The 20,899-nt window shown below is 46.0% G+C and overlaps 1 protein-coding gene across 1 annotated transcript; it reads right to left on the minus strand.

The window, feature by feature from the left end:
• Positions 1-5,013: 5,013 nt before the first annotated feature.
• Positions 5,014-16,745, minus strand: LOC115129463 (neuronal acetylcholine receptor subunit non-alpha-3-like). The gene is made up of 6 exons (XM_029659828.2): positions 16,448-16,745; positions 14,987-15,132; positions 7,698-7,742; positions 7,483-7,592; positions 6,140-7,046; positions 5,014-6,023 (listed from the first exon to the last, which is right to left on the minus strand). Exons 1-6 carry the CDS (start codon positions 16,524-16,526, stop codon positions 5,865-5,867), a joined length of 1,446 nt encoding a protein of 481 aa, XP_029515688.1. The 5' UTR covers positions 16,527-16,745; the 3' UTR covers positions 5,014-5,864.
• Between the last annotated feature and the right edge of the window lie 4,154 nt (positions 16,746-20,899).

Here is a 20,899-nt window from a genome sequence, read left to right on the forward strand (position 1 = left end):
AGCATGTATTCCACTCTCCAGTAGACTAGTGTGTAGTCCACTCTCCAGTAGACTAGTGTGTAGTCCACTCTCCAGTAGACTAGTGTGTAGTCCACTCTCCAGTAGATCACTCATAACACATTAAGACTGTCCTGGCTTTAGCAGGGCCTGGGCACATCCCTCATAACACGTTAAGACTGTCCTGACTTTAGCAGGGCCTGGACATATCACACGTTAAGACTGCCCTGGCTTTAGCAGGGCCTGGACACATCACTCATAACACGTTAAGACTGCCCTGGGCACATCACTCATAACACGTTAAGACTGTCCTGACTTTAGCAGGGCCTGGGCACATCACTCATAACACGTTAAGACTGCCCTGGGCACATCACTCATAACACGTTAAGACTGCCCTGACTTTAGCAGGGCCTGGACACATCACACGTTAAGACTGCCCTGGCTTTAGCAGGGCCTGGACACATCACTCATAACACGTTAAGACTGCCCTGGCTTTAGCAGGACCTGGACACATCACACGTTAAGACTGCCCTGGGCACATCACTCATAACACGTTAAGACTGCCCTGACTTTAGCAGGGCCTGGACACATCACACGTTAAGACTGCCCTGGCTTTAGCAGGGCCTGGACACATCACACGTTAAGACTGCCCTGGCTTTAGCAGGGCCTGGGCACATCACTCATAACACGTTAAGACTGTCCTGACTTTAGCAGGGCCTGGACACATCACTCATTACACATTAAGACTGCCCTGGCTTTAGCAGGACCTGGACACATCACACGTTAAGACTGCCCTGGGCACATCACTCATAACACGTTAAGACTGCCCTGGGCACATCACTCATAACACGTTAAGACTGTCCTGACTTTAGCAGGGCCTGGACACATCACTCATTACACATTAAGACTGCCCTGGCTTTAGCAGGACCTGGACACATCACACGTTAAGACTGCCCTGGGCACATCACTCATAACACGTTAAGACTGCCCTGGGCACATCACTCATAACACGTTAAGACTGCCCTGGGCACATCACTCATAACACGTTAAGACTGCCCTGGGCACATCACTCATAACACGTTAAGACTGCCCTGACTTTAGCAGGGCCTGGGCACATCACTCATAACATGTTAAGACTGCTCTGGGCACATCACTCATAACACGTTAAGACTGCCCTGGCTTTAGCAGGGCCTGGGCACATCACTCATAACATGTTAAGACTGCCCTGGCTTTAGCAGGGCCTGGACACATCACACGTTAAGACTGCCCTGTGCACATCACTCATAACACGTTAAGACTGCCCTGGGCACATCACTCATAACACGTTAAGACTGCCCTGGCTTTAGCAGGGCCTGGACACATCACACGTGAAGACTGCCCTGGGCACATCACTCATAACACGTTAAGACTGCCCTGACTTTAGCAGGGCCTGGACACAACTCAAAACATGGTAAGACTGCCCTGGCTTTAGCAGGGCCTGGACACATCACTCATAACATGGTAAGACTGCCCTGGCTTTAGCAGGGCCTGGACACATCACTCATAACATGGTAAGACTGCCCTGGCTTTAGCAGGGCCTGGACACATCACTCATAACATGGTAAGACTGCCCTGGCTTTAGCAGGGCCTGGACACATCACACGTTAAGACTGCCCTGGCTTTAGCAGGGCCTGGACACATCACACATTAAGACTGCCCTGACTTTAGCAGGGCCTGGACACATCACATGTTTAGACTGCCCTGACTTTAGCAGGGCCTGGACACATCACACATTAAGACTGCCCTGACTTTAGCAGGGCCTGGACACATCACACATTAAGACTGTCCTGACTTTAGCAGGGCCTGGACACATCACACGTTAAGACTGCCCTGGCTTTAGCAGGGCCTGGACACATCACACATTAAGACTGCCCTGGCTTTAGCAGGGCCTGGACACATCACACGTTAAGACTGCCCTGGCTTTAGCAGGGCCTAGGCACATCACACGTTAAGACCGCCCCGGCTTTAGCAGGGCCTGGACACATCACACGTTAAGACTGCCCTGGCTTTAGCAGGGCCTGGACACATCACACGTTAAGACTGCCCTGGCTTTAGCAGGGCCTGGACACATCACACATTAAGACTGCCCTGACTTTAGCAGGGCCTGGACACATCACACGTTAAGACTGCCCTGACTTTAGCAGGGCCTGGACACATCACACATTAAGACTGCCCTGACTTTAGCAGGGCCTGGACACATCACACATTAAGACTGCCCTGACTTTAGCAGGGCCTGGACACATCACACATTAAGACTGCCCTGACTTTAGCAGGTCCTGGACACATCACACGTTAAGACTGCCCTGGCTTTAGCAGGGCCTGGACACATCACACGTTAAGACTGCCCTGGCTTTAGCAGGGCCTGGACACATCACACATTAAGACTGCCCTGGCTTTAGCAGGGCCTGGACACATCACACGTTAAGACTGCCCTGGCTTTAGCAGGGCCTGGGCACATCACATGTTAAGACTGCCCTGGCTTTAGCAGGGCCTGGACACATCACTCATAACATGGTAAGACTGCCCTGGCTTTAGCAGGGCCTGGACACATCACTCATAACATGGTAAGACTGCCCTGGCTTTAGCAGGGCCTGGACACATCACTCATAACATGGTAAGACTGCCCTGGCTTTAGCAGGGCCTGGACACATCACTCATAACATGGTAAGACTGCCCTGGCTTTAGCAGGGCCTGGACACATCACACGTTAAGACTGCCCTGGCTTTAGCAGGGCCTGGACACATCACACATTAAGACTGCCCTGACTTTAGCAGGGCCTGGACACATCACATGTTTAGACTGCCCTGACTTTAGCAGGGCCTGGACACATCACACATTAAGACTGCCCTGACTTTAGCAGGGCCTGGACACATCACACATTAAGACTGTCCTGACTTTAGCAGGGCCTGGACACATCACACGTTAAGACTGCCCTGGCTTTAGCAGGGCCTGGACACATCACACATTAAGACTGCCCTGGCTTTAGCAGGGCCTGGACACATCACACGTTAAGACTGCCCTGGCTTTAGCAGGGCCTAGGCACATCACACGTTAAGACCGCCCCGGCTTTAGCAGGGCCTGGACACATCACACGTTAAGACTGCCCTGGCTTTAGCAGGGCCTGGACACATCACACGTTAAGACTGCCCTGGCTTTAGCAGGGCCTGGACACATCACACATTAAGACTGCCCTGACTTTAGCAGGGCCTGGACACATCACACGTTAAGACTGCCCTGACTTTAGCAGGGCCTGGACACATCACACATTAAGACTGCCCTGACTTTAGCAGGGCCTGGACACATCACACATTAAGACTGCCCTGACTTTAGCAGGGCCTGGACACATCACACATTAAGACTGCCCTGACTTTAGCAGGTCCTGGACACATCACACGTTAAGACTGCCCTGGCTTTAGCAGGGCCTGGACACATCACACGTTAAGACTGCCCTGGCTTTAGCAGGGCCTGGACACATCACACATTAAGACTGCCCTGGCTTTAGCAGGGCCTGGACACATCACACGTTAAGACTGCCCTGGCTTTAGCAGGGCCTGGGCACATCACATGTTAAGACTGCCCTGGCTTTAGCAGGGCCTGGACACATCACTCATAACCTAAGGATGTGATGGAATGGGGTCAGGTGAGTTTTGGTGTTTGTGTCTGAGGCTCTGTGACTTTGATATTTGGGGCTACGGGTTCCACAGGGACAGTTCCCATATAGATAGAGCACAGGAGCCGTATGTAACATGCATCTCACAGTAGGAGTGCTGATCTGGGGACAAGTCCCCCATGTCCATGTAGTCTTATTCTTTATGATCTAAAAGGCAAAACTGATCCAAAAAATCAGCATTCACACTGAGACGCTTGAGCTAGCCCAGTGAAGACACTGATGAAATACACCCACAAGTCGTTCTGAAACAAGCCCCTGTTGAGCCACAATGACTGCCCTGATATAAACAGGCCAGGAAGACCATAGATCTTCATATTGGTAACAGAGTTATGAGGTGTCTGGGAAAGGTTGGACCTCTCGCAAACACTTAGGAGTCAGAGTGAAAAGGTCAAGAGTTACACAGGGAGGAGAGGAAGAAAGGAGGGGAAGAACAAAGAGCTCAATGTGCTATTGTATACAATGTCAGTATAGCATTAGACCTGGGAGGAAACGGTTCCACGCACTTTGCTAGCTGAATTGAAGGAAGTACAGTACAGCTTCTCAAAGACACATATACAGTACCTAAAAAGAAGCATCCTACAGAATTCATTTTTTTCCCCCTTTATGTCATTGTGTTTGTCTTGCATGCACTCTGGCAAGGTGTCTACTTTTCGATATGGTGGCTGTGCATGTGCGTGTCTGCGTGTGTGGCGACGTGTGTTTGTGTGCATGAGAACACATGCAAGAGTGTGTGTCAGTGTGTGAGAGATAACATGTAAATCTACATATAGTGAAGAATCAGGACCAAAGGATTGATAGACTAAATAATCACCTCCAATAGACCTACAGACTGCTGACGTGTAGGAGAGAGACCGCTGACAATCGTCTTACCAAGGTTGCCACCTAGTGGAATAAAATACTACACGCACAACTATCTTGCACAATGACTATGTAACAGCAGCATCAATCTGCGTTCCAAACAGAGTTCCAAGCGAATCCAAATGAAGGGATATAGACATTCAAAACTACATGACGAAATACAAACTTGCCGTATTCAAAATCTCGTTATGATGATTTGATGTACATCAGGACATCAGAACGATGGTTTGTAAGAGTCTGCTTCACTGTGTTACCCATCATACTCCATAACAGTAATCACAAAAGTGGCTGGACATCGACGGAGGATTTTCTTTGGGGACTATAGTCATTTGTACCTGAATAATAATTTATTTAAATTAACTAGTTGACGGAGTGCCCAAACAAGTGTGAAATAAAAGTCAAAGGTCACAACAGCCAGAACAAAAAACAGAAGTCAAACAATTCCTAGCTAATGAGGACACCTCCAAAATGTATTTTTATTTAATTAGGCAAGCCAGTTATGAACAAATTCCTACTTCAATTATGGCCTAGGAACAGTGGGTTAACTGCCTTGTTCAGGGGCAGAACGACAGATTTTTACCTTGTCAGCTCGGGGATTCGCTCTAACCACTCGTCTACCTGCCGCCCCGAATCACCACAAATAGAACACTGATCGTCCAATCAGAGCGGCCTGGATGCCGCTACCATTCCACTCACAGACAAACTTACACTAACTAAGATCACAATATTTGGGTCTGACCATAACGGTTTTGAGGAGTATAATGTGAAGAACTAAGTATGTTGTCGGTATCTACAGTAACCACAGAGAATATATTGCACATTTTACACTAATTCAAAATATTACAGTCAATGTTTGTGCTTCAGAATGCTACATTACTGTACATACTATCATGGCTTTGATACAAATTTTGAACACCTTTCTAATTAGCTTTGTTATTCATCTTCTGTACATTGAGTGAACTCTGTCATAAAGACCATGTAATATGTAAACACGGATAAAAGATCGATAGCAGAACTGCTCTAGCATGGTGATGTGCTAATTCTGACTCAAGCTGGGGCACGGGAGGTCAGGGCATAGCTCCACCGTAGGGGGTTGACTGTGCTGACTATGGCCAGTTGGCTGAAAAGCTCAGGAGAAACTGGAGGTAGAGGGGGCTATAGATCAAGACTGGGGGTCAGGGTTGAGTTGTTGGTCGGGTGTCCAGGCCTCAGTTTGGGGAATTCAGGAGGGGTAGAGGGCCTGGACTGGGTGCCGAGTTGGAGGGGGATGCTAGGTCTGGACTGGGGAGGGGGTGATGAGTTAATGGGGGTTGCTGGGTCCTGACTGGGGAGGGGTACTAAGGAATATCTGCAGGGCAGGGGTGAAGATCAGGATGGTCCCTAGGACCGACACAGTGAGGAAGGCCCACAGGAAGATCCTGTCCAGAACCTGAGCCACAAACTTCCAGTCCTGGACCACCTGAAAACAGGAAAAATCAGGGAAACAGGAACAAATTCAGTATCTTAGTATTACATTATATAAATGGCATTACACTACATATCACGTTGATTAAAACATATAGCATGGTGACCCACCTCTCTGATAAAGTGTTCCTTGCGTATATGGCAGCTGATGTAACGCACGGAGTACGTAGCTCTCTCCAGCATGGTGACCCAGGCTTGACTCTCATCTTCCTTCCCCTTCAGAGGACTCTGTCCATGGGCCCCGCTGCTCCTCTGACCCCCAGACCGGGGATTCAGCTCAGGACTCTCCGGCGCCAGCTCGGGGTAGTGGTACCGGTCAGTGTGGCCCCGCATGCACAGCATCCGAGGTAGCCTCTGAAGGAAGAGGGAGCGAACCCAGGGGGACATGGGGTGGTAGGTGGCTGAGGACCGGTGGTGCACGTTGATGACAAACACCGTGACGATGATGGAGAGGGTGACGAAGATCATGATGAAGAGGAGGTACTCCCCGATGAGAGGGATGACCTTGGAGGAAGACGGGATGATCTCTTCTATGACCAGGAGGAACACAGTGAGAGACACAAGGACGGAGGTGGAGAGAGAGAGCTTCTCCCCTTCGTCCGACGGCAGATAGAACACCAGCACGGTCAGGAACGACAGACCGAGGCACGGGATAATTAGAAACAGGGTATAGAACAGCGGGAGACGTTTCAGAATGAACGAGTACGTTATGAAGGGGAAGGAATACAGCCCGTCTCGCCGGTTTCCTCTGGCCCCCGTGGCGTTCAGGATCTCCCACTCGCCGTTGTCGAAGAAGTCCTTCCTGTCGACATAGTCGTCTAACAGGATCATGTCCACCATGTTACCGTCGTAGGTCCAGGAGCCAAACTTCATGGAGCAGTTCTGTCTGTCAAAGGGGAAGAAGGTGACGTCCATGGTGCAGGCCGACTTGTAGCTGGCCGGAGGGGTCCACGTGATTCTACCGTTGGACTTAACGATGGCTTTGGTCATCAGGGAGCCCTCGAACCGCCCGTCAGCACTGGGAGAGGAGAGAGGGGCAGGGGGTAAGATTAGGGTTAATATTATGGTTAGGGTGTGTATAAGTCCGAAACGTATTTTACTAGCACCTTGCACTTCCACTTTTTGTATTCTTTTGAGCATGGATTAATATAATTATATGATTTTTGAATCTCGGCCTCCTTGGATTATTCGTCATGGTTTTGAGTACAAGTACTTTTTGAACTCAGATATTTTTCCCCCCCGACACACTGGCCGCCTTTCATTGTAGCCTGAGAGCTAACCTCCATACTGGCTTTCTAGGGTGTGTATAAAACATATATTTCTTAGGAATACATCAAACAAACAAAAAATGATATAGAGTATCAATGTGGGCTATTAGTGTGAATATAGGTCTTGTCTGAAGACTTTATGCTAAATGAACCTTTCATAACACGTGACATCATCATTGAGCTTACTTCTCATAGAGCACAATGTCGGGCAACCAGATGGTCTCAGATGGAACTCTGATCGATGTGATCCCACCATAGTCCTCAGGGTTCCATCGCAGTTTATAATCTATCCACTCCTGTTGAAGGAAAAAAAAAAGATTGTTATCCATCTATCGTCTTCTGTGGACAACAGTTTCTATGCCTTTTACAAGCTACAGTTACACCCCCCCCCTTCTCCTCACCTGCCACAGCCACACATTAGTGGTCATCAGCTGGTTCTTCTCATCCTGTGTGTGTATGTGAGAGCGAGAGAGAAAGAGAGGTCATGTAGAGTGGAGCATAGGGAGAGGAGACATCCAGGTTAGAAATGTGTATCGGATGTCATTTAAAATGGAATCAAATTTTGCTGTCTGTTCCATTTCCTTTTTACACTATGTCATGATTACACCTTAAACCATTTCTAAATGTATCACTCTTGTGCAATTTATATTGATAGGCTACATGAAGGTTCTGCCTTTATTATTTTAGTCTGGTATTAGAGCATAAGCCTAAGCTTTTAGGGCCAAACCGTACGGTCGTCAAATAGCCAACACGCCAATCGCCAAATGCATTTGGGAACGGGCATAAAACGTTAACATCAATCCACGGATTCAAAAAAGGACAAGAGTCAGAGTTGAAATCATTAGGAGAAAAATCTGCGTAATGGAGAGTTGAAAATAAAGGGCCTGAAAAGTAATGTTTTCTAATGTAATGTAATGTAAAGTAATGTGACTTAAATGTAAATGTAATGTAATGTTTTCGAAAGATCTGGTGACGTGGTAAAAGAGGGGGGATAGCAGTTCCTGTTATGTGACGATTGTGAGGCGCTACACAAAATGCCAGTCACAAGATGGGGACTTCACATACTGTAGGCCTATGGCACGTCAAGGGAACTGTAGCCTACTGTTCAGATGGGCTAAACTGGAACGGAAATCTGGACACTGACTGTAGATCCATAACCTCTCCACCAAACTGGAATTCTTCTGACTAGCTTGGAAAGACCGTACCGTGCAATATTGAAGAGCCCTCACAGCTGCTTGATCAGCCTATTTTTCCAGCCTAATGAGAATAAGAAGCAGACATATTTTTGATACTGTCCCAAAGCTAACTAAAAAGCAGCATTCCAAGAGAGGATGGCTTTTTACTTCAGCAGTGATGAATTCATGAAATTCTTAGATGAAAAGATTATGATCATTAGAAAGCAAAATTACAGACTCCTCTTTGAATCTGAGAATTTCTCCAAAACTCAGTTGTCCTGAAGCTGCACAGAACTGCCAGGGCCTAGAATCAATGGAGACACTCAAGTTTTTTAATCCTATATCTCTTGATACAGTCACAAAAATAGTCAGCTGCATACTGGACCCTAATCCAACTAAACTACTGAAAGAGCTACTTCCTGTGCTTGGCCCTCCTATGTTGAACATAAATGGCTCCCTATCCTCCGGATGTGTACCAAACTCACCAAAAAAAGTGGCAGTATTAAAGCTTCTCTTGAAAAAGACAAATCTTGACCTGGAAAATCAAAAAAAATATATAAAAAAATATTGGCCTATAACGAATCCCCCACTTCACGCAATTTCTTTTAAAAGTTGTTGCGCAGCTTACGGGGAGTTGCGACCTGTCGTTCAGGGAAGGAGAGGCAGAGCCCCACCTGTTTTGAGCCCCGCATTTTTTACGAATGTTTTTGTCGTTGCCTGTCATTTTGGCATTAACACGTCACATATCAGTTTGTAAAATAAAAATGTTTAAAAAAAACTATTAGCCTATATCAAATCACCCATTCTATTTTGAAAAAGCTCACTGCCTCCTGAAGACAAATAATGTATACGAACAGCTTCATTCAGGTTTGAGACCCCATCATAAAACTGAACTCATGAAGAGGGTAAATGACCTTTTAATGCATCTGTCCTCGTGCTCCTAGACCTTAGTACCATTTGACACCATCAATCACCACATTCTTTGGAGAGATTGGAAACCCTAATTGGTTTACACAGACAAATTATTGCCTGGTTTAGATCTTATCTGTCGGAAAGATATGTTTGTCTCTGGATGTAAGTTTCGGGTGTTCCTCAAGTTTCCGTTTCAGGACCACTATTGTTTTCACTATATATTCTACCTCTTGATGTCAATCGGAAAAACAATGTCAACTTTCACTGCTTTGTGAATGACACACATGTACATTTTGATGAGACATGGTGAAGCCCCAAAATTGCTTGCCCTGGAAGCCTGTTTCAGATAAAGGAAGTGAATGGCAGAAAATGGTTTACTTTTAAACTCAGAGAAAACAGAGATGCTAGGTCTAGGTCAAGAAACAAAGAGATCTGTTTGATCTGACAATTTATCTTGATGGTTGTACAGTAGTCTCAAATCAAACTGTGAAAGACCTCGGTGGTACTCTGGACCCTGACTTCGCTTTTGACAAACATACCAAGAATATTTCAAAAGGCAGCTTTCTTCCATCTTCGTAACAATGCAAAAAATCTGAAACATTTTGTCTAAAAATGATGCAGAAAAGCTAATCCATGCTTTTGTCACTTCTAGATTAGAATACTACAATTCTTTGCTTGCCGGCTGCCCGGATAAAGCACTAAATCAATTTCAGTTAGTGCTAAATACGGCTGCTAGGATGTTGCCTCGAAACCTCCAGTGCTAGCCACTCTACACTGGCTTCCTGTTAAGACTAGGGCTGATTAAGGTTTTACTGCTAACCTACAAGGCATTACATTGACTTGCTCTTACCCATCTCTCTGATTTGATCCTGTCGTACACACTTACACGTACGCTACGGTCCACCAAATGTTGGGCTTTATCCTATAGAGATACATTTTTATGGAAGGGTCTGCCTATACATGTGAGAGACGCAGACACGGTATCGACCTTTAAGTCTTTACTGAAGACTCATCTCTTCAGTAGGTTCAATGATTGAGTGCAGTCTGCTCCAGGGGTGCGAAGGTGAACGACAAGGCAGTGCTGCTTGCTGTCTCTTCCTGGCCGGCTCCCCTTTCTCCACTGGGATTCTCTGCCTCTGGCCCTATTGCGGGCAGTGGCGACCCATCGTTCAGGGCAGGAGGGGCAGAGTGACACCTATTTTGAGACCCAAATTTTTAGCTTTTTTTGTTATTAAGACTTGTCACATATCAGTTTGCAAACAACTCAGTTTTTCACAATTCCTGACATTTAATCCGACTAAAAATTCCCGGTTTTAGGTCAGTTAGGATCACCACTTTATTTTAAGAATGTGAAATGTCAGAATAGAGAATTATTTATTTCAGCTTTTATTTCTTTCATCACATTCCCAGTGGGTCAAAAGTTTACATACACTCAAGTAGTACTTGGTAGCATTGCCTTTAAAATTGTTTAACTTGGGTCAAACGTTTTGGGTAGCCTTCCACAAGCTTCCCACAATAAGTTGGGTGAATTTTGTCCCATTCCTCCTGACAGAGCTGGTGTAACTGTGTCAGGTTTTTAGGCCTCCTTGCTTGCACACGCTTTTTCAGTTCTGCCCACACATTTTCAATAGGATTGAGGTCAGGGCTTTGTGATGGCCACTCCAATACCTTTACTTTGTTGTCCTCAAGCCATTTTTCCACAACTTTGGAAGTATGCTTGGGGTCATTGTCCATTTGGAATACCCATTTGCGACCAAGCTTTAACTTCCTGACTGATGTCTTGAGATGTTGCCTCCCCCTTTTTCCTCCAAACATAACGATGGTCATTATGGACAAACAGTTATATTTGTTTCATCAGACCAGAAGACATTTCTCCAAAAAGTAAGATCTTTGTCCCCATGTGCAGTTGCAAACCGTAGTCTGGCTTTTTTAATGGCGGTTTTGGAGCAGTGTCTTCTTCCTTGCTGAGAGGCCTTTCAGGTTATGTCGATATAGGACTCGTTTTACTGTGGATATAAATACGATTGTACCAGTTTCCCCAGCATCTTCACAAGGTCCTTCGATGTTGTTCTGGGATTAATTTGCACTTTTCACACCAAAGTATGTTCATCTCTAGGAGACAGAACGAGACTCCTTCGTTTTATTTTGATTTATTTCACCTTTATTTAACCAGGGAGGCTAGTTGAGAACAAGTTCTCATTTGCAACTGCGACCTGGCCAAGATAAAGCATAGCAGTGTGAACAGACAACACAGAGTTACACATGGAATAAACAATTAACAAGTCAATAACACAGTAGGAAAAAAATGGGCAGTCTATATACAATGTGTGCAAAAGGCATGAGGAGGTAGGCGAATAATACAATTTTTCGTGAGCGGTATGACGGCTGCGTGGTCCCATGTTGTTTATACTTGCGTACTATTGTTTGTACAGATGAACGTGGTACCTTCAGGCGTTTGGAAATTGCTCCCAAGGATGACCCAGACTTGTGGAGGTCTACAATTGTTTTTCTGAGGTCTTGGCTGATTTATTTTGATTTTCCCATGATGTCAAGCAAAGAGGCACTGAGTTTGAAGGTAGGCCTTGAAATACATCTACAGGTACACCTCCAATTGACTCAAATTATGTAATTTAGCGTATCAGAAGCTTCTAAAGCCATGACATTATTTTCTGGAATTTTCCAAGCTGTTTAAAGGCACAGTCCACTTAGTGTATGTAAACTTCTGACCTACTGGAATTGTGATAATGAATTATAAGTGAAATAATCGTTCTGTAAACAATTGTTGGAAAAATGACTTGTGTCATGCACAAAAGAGATTTCCTAACCGACTTGCCAAAACTATAGTTTGTTAACAAGAAATTTGTGGAGTGGTTGAAAAACTAGTTTTAATGACTCCAACCTAAGTGTATGGAAACTTCTGACTTCAACTGTATGTACTTATGGAAAAACAATGGAAGTAAGTCCCTGAGACAAAAAACCCTCAACCTCCAGATGAGTATGAGGGGGAAGTTTAAGTTTAATTCTTACAAGGTTGGCTTATTCTTTAGATGTTTGAGGATGCTAGTGAACCATAATCAAAGTGACACTGGACTAACGCATTTGCGTGTCTATAGCTACAGTGGGGCAAAAAAGTATTTAGTCAGCCACCAATTGTGCAAGTTCTCCAACTTAAAAAGATGAGAGAGACCTGTAATTTTCATCATAGGTACACTTCAACTATGACAGACAAAATGAGGGGGGAAGAAAAATCCAGAAAACCACATTGTAGGATTTTTAATGAATTTATTTGCAAATTATGGTGGAAAATAAGTATTTGGTCAATAACAAAAGTTTATCTCAATACTTTGTTATATACCCTTTGTTGGCAATGACAGAGGTCAAACGTTTTCTGTAAGTCTTCACAAGGTTTTCACACACTGTTGCTGGTATTTTGGCCCATTCCTCCATGCAGATCTCCTCTAGAGCAGTGATGTTTTGGGGCTGTTGCTGGGCAACAGACTTTCAACTCCCTCCAAAGATTTTCTGTGGGGTTGAGATCTGGAGACCGGCTAGGCCACTCCAGGACCTTGAAATGCTTCTTACGAAGCCACTCCTTCGTTGCCCGGGCGGTGTGTTTGGGATCATTGTCATGCTGAAAGACCCAGCCACGTTTCATCTTCAATGCCCTTGCTGATGGAAGGAGGTTTTCACTCAAAATCTCACGATACATGGCCCCATTCATTCTTTCCTTCATTCGTCCTGGTCCCTTTGCAGAAAAACAGCCCCAAGCATGATGATTCCACCCCCATGCTTCACAGTAGGTATGGTGTTCTTTGGATGCAACTCCGCATTCTTTGTCCTCCAAACACGACGAGTTGAGTTTTTACCAAAAAGTTATATTTTGGTTTCATCTGACCATATGACATTCTCCCAATCTTCTTCTGGATCATCCAAATGCTCTCTAGCAAACTTCAGACGGGCCTGGACATGTACTGGCTTAAGCAGGGGGACACGTCTGGCACTGCAGGATTTGAGTCCCTGGCGGCGTAATGTGTTACTGATGGTAGGCTTTGTTACTTTGGTCCCAGCTCTCTGCAGGTCATTCACTAGGTCCCCCCGTGTGGTTCTGGGATTTTTGCTCACCGTTCTTGTGATCATTTTGACCCCACGGGGGGAGATCTTGCGTGGAGCCCCAGATCGAGGGTGATTATCAGAAGTCTTGTATGTCTTCCATTTCCAATTGCTCCCACAGTTGATTTCTTCAAACCAAGCTGCTTACCTATTGCAGATTCAGTCTTCCCAGCCTGGTGCAGGTCTACAATTTTGTTTCTGGTGTCCTTTGACAGCTCTTTGGTCTTGGCCATAGTGGAGTTTGGAGTGTGACTGTTTGAGGTTGTGGACAGGTGTCTTTTATACTGATAACAAGTTCAAACAGGTGCCATTAATACAGGTAACGAGTGGAGGACAGAGGAGCCTCTTAAAAGAAGAAGTTACAGGTCTGTGAGAGCTAGAAATTTTGCTTTTTTGTAGTTGACCAAATACTTATTTTCCACCATAATTTGCAAATAAATTAATTACAAATCCAACAATGTGATTTTCTGGATTTTTTTTCTCTCATTTTGTCTGTCATAGTTGAAGTGTACCTATGTTGAAAATTTACAGGCCTCTCTCATCTTTTTAAGTGGGAAAACTTGCACAATTGGTGGCTGACTAAATAATTTTTTGCCCCACTGTATATGTGTCCATGCAATTGGTGACAGATTTTCATGTGAATATTCTATCTTTCCATTTCAGAGTTTCTTTTAGGATCATTTGGTGCAAGATGACATGACAGGGAAGATTTTAGTTTACATAGTCCAGAGGTGAACTGTAACCTAATACAGGACAGACGGCTAGCAACACTGGCACCAATTATCAGCCTGAAGCAGAGCGCTTCTCTCTATCGCTTTCGCCTGTGATTCACCTCTCTCTTCCTATCCCTCCTACTCTCCTACTCCCGTGCTTCAGCTCACCCCCCCCCAATCTCTTTTCCTATATTCTTTCATTCTCATTATTTGGTATGATATCAGTTAGTATTTACAACCTCTCTTTTTGAGTTTAAACAATTACATACATGCCACAGGCATCTCCCCTCAGAGAGCGAGAGATATGTACCCTGCTGTTTGTTTAAGCAAGGTTCATATTTAAGACCATGAATGGGACTGTTCTATTGGCTGCTTGTGTTCTTTGGACAGAAGAGCTAAACCAGCTCACCTTATCAAATCAGGCCCTGAAAAATGTAAAGCTCTGTTGGAAAAGAGCGTGTTCCGAGAGTTTCATAAAAGGAGAGAAAAAGCTAGATAGAAATCCCACTGAGGCCACCAGCTTTATTTCAGGACCTTGGTCAGCTCCGGGGTGGAGTTGTTCCACTGTGGTTTATAAGATTATTTTCTTTCAGCATTACTTGTTTGAGCAACATGGACAGGGTCAGAATTACAAGAACTACGTGGCTCAAGCAATTCAGACAAGATATTTTGAGACGTCCATGTCTTTTACCGTTGGTTTATATGGCAAGGTCTTTCGCCGCGGGGCCGCGTTTAGCGTGTGTGCGTTCGTGCCTGTGCATATGCATACGGCGTCCTCACCACGTCCACCAGCTGTGAGATCTTGAGTCCGAAGCGTACCGTGACCGTGTCGTTGGCGTGCTGGATGGGCCGGACCCAGCGCTGGTACCCCTGGAACAGGTTCCTTAACAGGAGGTCCTCCATCTCAGCCAGAGAGCCAAACTCACCTGGGGATGGGAGAGGAGGGGGGAAGAGAGAGAGTTTAAATGGGCTGAGAGAAGAGAGAAAGCTCAATGTCAATTAAACAACTATTTTGAATATAAAATGTTTAAGCGTCACAGACCAAAAGGTGTCTAATTTTAGATGGTGTTTACTGGGGTTGCATGAGAAGGGGTTGAGTAATACGAATCAGAGTATGAACAAACAGCTGAACAATGACACAGGAGTTGGGGTGGAGCAGAGAGCCAGACAGAAGGCTAGTGGGACACAGACACTGCAACACGGCAGCCTGTGGCTGATTGCCAAAGGACTTGAAACTCCTCTGAATCTCCTCCAGGAGAGATTAGTGTGTAGCTGAAAGGGTGTGTTTTATGTGGCCTCGGTTTATCCCTCCCTGGCTTTCTGTATTCTTTGGACACTTGGACAGCCTCGGTGTAGGTGCAAGCTGGTGGCGCTGATATTCAGCAGTCTCAGCCACAGGCTTGACCGTGGCCTCCAGATTGCAGGGCCTGACAAAAACTAGGGCAAAGCAATTGGCTAGGTTCCGCTCTGTTTCAGCTGTCGGTGGGCAGTGCATACAGGGACCTTAGAAATAGAAGATCCTTTTTTTGAAAAATATGATTGGTGGATTAAAATAAAGTGTTTAAAATGTGTGGGTGTGGGTGTGCATGTGCCCAATAACCTGCAGCTAGAGCGAATCTACCCTCCGGCTCCCATTCTGTCAGCCTTAACATCATTTCCTTCCAGGAATCAAAACTGTATTACATTAGAAATAAAAATGCAACCCTCTACTTAGATATTGCCATCTTCAACATAACCTTCACACATATATACCAATCGTTTACGAATAGCCTTGGGGTGTTACTGACAAATGGAAATTACCCTTCAATAATTCAATAGATATTATGACCGTTAGTTTCAGAAAGAGAACAGAAGGGGAGACAGACACCGTCACCTGACACCGTGTCTGTCACTGCTTCTCGTCGACCGGTTCTGTCTGTCAGCAGAAACTGAACCAGACCGGCGCGAGCGTCCTCCGGAGATTGATTCTGGTTGCTTGGAGAAACAGGCGCGCAGCTAATGCTTCCAGTTTGTCAGATGGAATATGAGTAATTGGAATCTCGAGGAAGGTCATATCGTAACGTGGATGTAAGGCCAGATGTGTTATGCTCCCCCCGTGACTTGGATAGAGGAACCTTTATTTCCATCCTAACCTAGTGCACTTTTTAGTTCCATATAGGCTATCCCTCGCAAGCACCACACATTTATAACTCACCCTACTTATCGTACAAGACATGCAATTGTTCCAGTTCCTGTACTTACCGGGGATGGTGCCGAGACAAAACGCACACATCGCCGAAAGGACAAGCACAGATACCGGCAAATTCATGATGATTCTCATCCGCTCTGTAGAGGCTTCTATAAACTAATATCATGCATTAAAGACATACAACTTCTCGAGAGCCCCCGTAGCAATGAACAAGTCTCATAATTCCGTTAGCAACGCTGACAATGGAAAAATAAACCCTATCTAATATTAAAAACGAGCCTTCCACTGAGCTCCCCGTGAACAAAACTCCAGTTGCGTGGAGGACTGGCACCGGCGGCTGTTCTGCACATCTCTCCAGCGTGTGGCGCGGTGACAAAGAGGAGGGAGCAGAGCGGGAGTTTGAATGGGATTTAAACAGGATCCTAAACCAATCAGAGGAACAGCTAAGGATCCACAGCACCTGGCAGATGACCGTGCGTGCGTGCGCACCTGGCAGATGACCGTGCGTGCGCACCTGAGGGGAAACGGTAGCACGTAGACTAAACTCTTCAAGTTTAGCTGTTGTTGTAATGATCTTCTGAGACACTGGGAGATGGCTTGGTAGCCTAATATATCGCAGCAGTTTGAAAGACGATAGAGGTTCATGTCTGTTGAAAGTCCACGTGCAGGGCACGGACTGTCCACTAGGGCGCGCTTAAAGCAGTGAAGTCGGGATGGATGTCAGCTGATGATTCCCGGTAGTTTCAGTTGATAAAATATACGATACGACAAGTCTTACCAGTTCTTCATCCTAAGCGATGCCCATAAAAGGGTTAGCATCAGCCTGTCCTCAAAGAGGAAAGTGAGTGGTGCTTAGACCCTCACCTCTATTGATATCCTACTTAGAGAGGGAGTCCTTTACTATGAGAAGGGGGGAAGAGGGAAGGATGGCTGACTGTGCTTTATGAAACTAAACTAAATATTCTTCTGACCTAATGCTGACATGGCACATCACTAGAGATGGCACATCACTGTCTCTCACACACACTCACTCTCTCTCATTCGTTTATCTCTTTCTCACTCTCTCTCTCTCTCTCTCAAATATATATCTTTTCTCTCTCTCTCTCTCTCTCTCCCAAACCTCTCTCTGTCTCTCTCTCTCTCTGTCTCCCTCTGTCTGTCTGTTTCTCTCTCTCTCTCTCTCTCCCAAACCTCTCTCTGTCTGTCTCTCTCTCTCTCTCTCTCTCTCTGTCTCCCTCTGTCTGTTTCTCTCTCTCTCTAAGACTGTTTTTCTATGTTGATGTTCACCCTGTCATTTTCCATCAGTTAGTCAGCCTCAGAGTTCTGAGTTGGAGTCTCAGATACTGTCTCAGAGTTCTGACTCTATCGTGTGTCACCACACAGACTCTGATAGCCCCTGACAGGGCCTGCTTGACGTGGCCCAACCAAACACACTGCTGATCCAGCAGCCTCTCTGGGTCAGGAACCAAGCCCGTGAGCTCTAACCTTACACCACACCCTATCCTGCTGCTGTGGAATCTAATATATCATTTCTTAGGAACTGGGTGGTTTGAGCCCTGAATGCTGATTGGCTGACAGCCATGATATCAGAACGTATACCACGGGTGCTCTAATTTTGTTTATAATAGCAATAAGGCACCTCCGGGTTTTTTTCTTATGTGTTGTGCCGTGCATAAGAACAGCCCTTAGCCGTGGTATATTGGCCATATACCACACCCCCTCTGGCCTTATTGCTTAAATATAATATGCCATTTAATATGCCATCTACAGTATGTGTGTGCGTGTGTCTATCTCTCTAGCTGGGCTGTGTCGACATCCTTTGCTTTGTCCAGTAATATTCTCTTGTCTTTGTCTGTCTGGCTCTTATCCACTTCCTCTGTTTTTCTTTGTCTTTCTGCCTCTCATTTGGTTCCACCCCCCTCTCTTTCTCTCACTCTCTCTCTCTCTCTGGGAGATTAATCAGTGTGTTTTTCTCTCTCTCTCTCTCTCTCTCTCTCTCTCTCTCTCTCTCTCTCTCTCTCTCTCGTGGCTGAGTACAGACTATTCTATTTTAATTTCATTTTCTCTCTCCATCTCAGCCCAAGAATTCCAAGGTAACCTGACTAAATGATTATCGCCCTGTAACACTCACATCTGTAGCCCTTAAATGCTTTGAAAGACTGGTCATGGCTCGCATCAACACCATCTTCCCAGAAAGCTGTACCCACTTTCAATTCACAAACCATCCCCAACAGATCCACAGATGACGCAATCTCTATTGTACTCCACACTGCCCTTTCCCACCTGGACAAAAGGAACACCTATGCGAGAATGCTGTTCATTGACTACAGCTCAGTGTTCAACACCATTATGCCCTCTAAGCTCATCACTAAGGACCCTGGGATTAAACACCTCCTGCAACTGGATCCTGGACTTCTTGACGGGCCGCCCCCAGGTGGTAAGGGTAGGCAACAACACATCCACCACACTGACCCTCAACATGCGGGCCCCTCAGGGGTGCGTGCTTAGTCCCCTCCTGTACTCCCTGTTCACCCACGATTGCATGGCCACGCACGACTCCAACACCATCATTAAGTTTGTAGACGACACAACAGTGGTAGGCCTGATCACCGACAACGATGAGACAGCCTATAGGAAGGAGGTCAGAGACCTGGCATTGTGGTGCCAGGACAACAACCTCTCCCTCAACGTCAGCAAGACAAAGGAGGTGATCGTGGACTACAGGAAACGGAGGGCCGAGCATGTCCCCATCCACATCGATGGAGCTGTTCTGGAACAGGTCGAGAGCTTCAAGTTCCTCTGTGTCCACATCACTAAGGATCTATCATGGTCCACACACATCAACACAGTCGTGAAGAGGGCACAACAACGCCTCTTCCCCCTCAGGACGTTGAAAATATTTGTCATGGGCCCTCAGATCTTCAAAAGGTTATACAGCTGCACCATTGAGAGTATATTGACTGGCTGCATCATCACTTGGTATGGCAACAGTTTGGCATCCGACCGCAAGGCGCTACAAAGAGTATTGTGTACAGGCCCAGTACAGGAAGGCCCTAAAAATGGTCAAAGACCCCAGCCACCCAAGTAATAGACTGTTCTCTCTGCTACTGCATGGCAAGTGGTACCATGCACCAGGTATGGAACCAACAGGACCCTGAACAGCTTCTACCCCCAAGCTATAAGACTGCTAAATAGTAAGTTACATCTGCATTGACCCTTTTTGCACTAATCTCTTTTGACTCATCACATACGCTGCTGTTACTGTTTATTATCTGTCCTGTTGCCTAGTCACTTTATGTGCCGGGGCCAGTGAGTGTGAGTGTGAGTGTGAGCAGCACATCACCATGACTGAATGTCAGCACAAGGTGTTTCACAGTGCCAGAGAACAACCAGTAGAGGCACAGAGTGACCACCAGGTGGGAGAGCTGGGGCGTGTGTGTGCATGCACTTGTGAGAGAACTGGGCAGAGCGTCGGGATTAGCGTGGCATAATTGGGTGAGCAAGAGCGCCTAGACGCAGCGCCAACCTCAGCCCCTACTGGTGGTACCCCGAGGGGCACGGCGAAGTGCCAACCTCCTCCTCAGAGAGAGAGAGACAGACGGGGAGACGGAGAGATACACACAGAGAGAGCAATGAGACCCAACCAAATCATGAGAAAACAAAAAGATAATTACTTGACACGTTGGAAAGAATTTACAAAAAATTCTGAGCAAACTAGAATGCTATTTGGGCCTTAACAAGAGAGTACACAGTGGCAGAATACCTGTCCACTGTGACTGACCCAAAATGAAGGAAAGCTTTGACTATGTACAGACTTAGTGAGCATAGCCTTGCTATCGAGAAAGGTCGCCGTAGGCAGACCTGGCTCTCAAGAGAAGACAGGCTATGTGCTCACTGCCCACAAAATGAGGTGGAAACTGAGCTGCACTTCCGACCCTCCTGAACATATTAGAGGCACATATTTCCCTCAGATTACACAGACCCACAAAGAATTCGAAAACAAATCCAATTTTAGTAAACTTCCATATCTATTGGGTGAAGTGCCGCAGTGTGCCATCACAGTAGCAATATTTGTGACTTGTTGCCACAAGAAAAGGGCAACCAGTGAAGAACAAAAACAATTGTAAATACAACCCATATTTATGTTTATTTATTTTCCCTTTTTTACTTGAACTATTTGCACATTGTTACAACACCGTGTATAGACACACTATGACACTCCACACTGCCCTTTCCCACCTGGACAAAAGGGATGTGAGAATGACTACAGCTCAGTGTTCAACACTATAGTACCCACAAAGCTCATCCCTAAGCTAAGGACCCTGGCACTTAACACCTCCCTCTGCAACTGGATCCTGGATTTCCTGACGGGCCGCCCCCAGGTGGTCAGGGTAGGCAACAACACATCTGCCACGCTGATCCTCAACATCCTGACCGGTTGGATCACCGCCTGGTATGGAAACTGCTCGGCATCCAGTAAGGCGCTGCAGAGGGTAGTGCATCCG

The sequence above is a fragment of the Oncorhynchus nerka genome, linkage group LG5 (assembly GCF_034236695.1).
Source record: "Oncorhynchus nerka isolate Pitt River linkage group LG5, Oner_Uvic_2.0, whole genome shotgun sequence".
NCBI classification, from domain to species: domain Eukaryota; kingdom Metazoa; phylum Chordata; class Actinopteri; order Salmoniformes; family Salmonidae; genus Oncorhynchus; species Oncorhynchus nerka.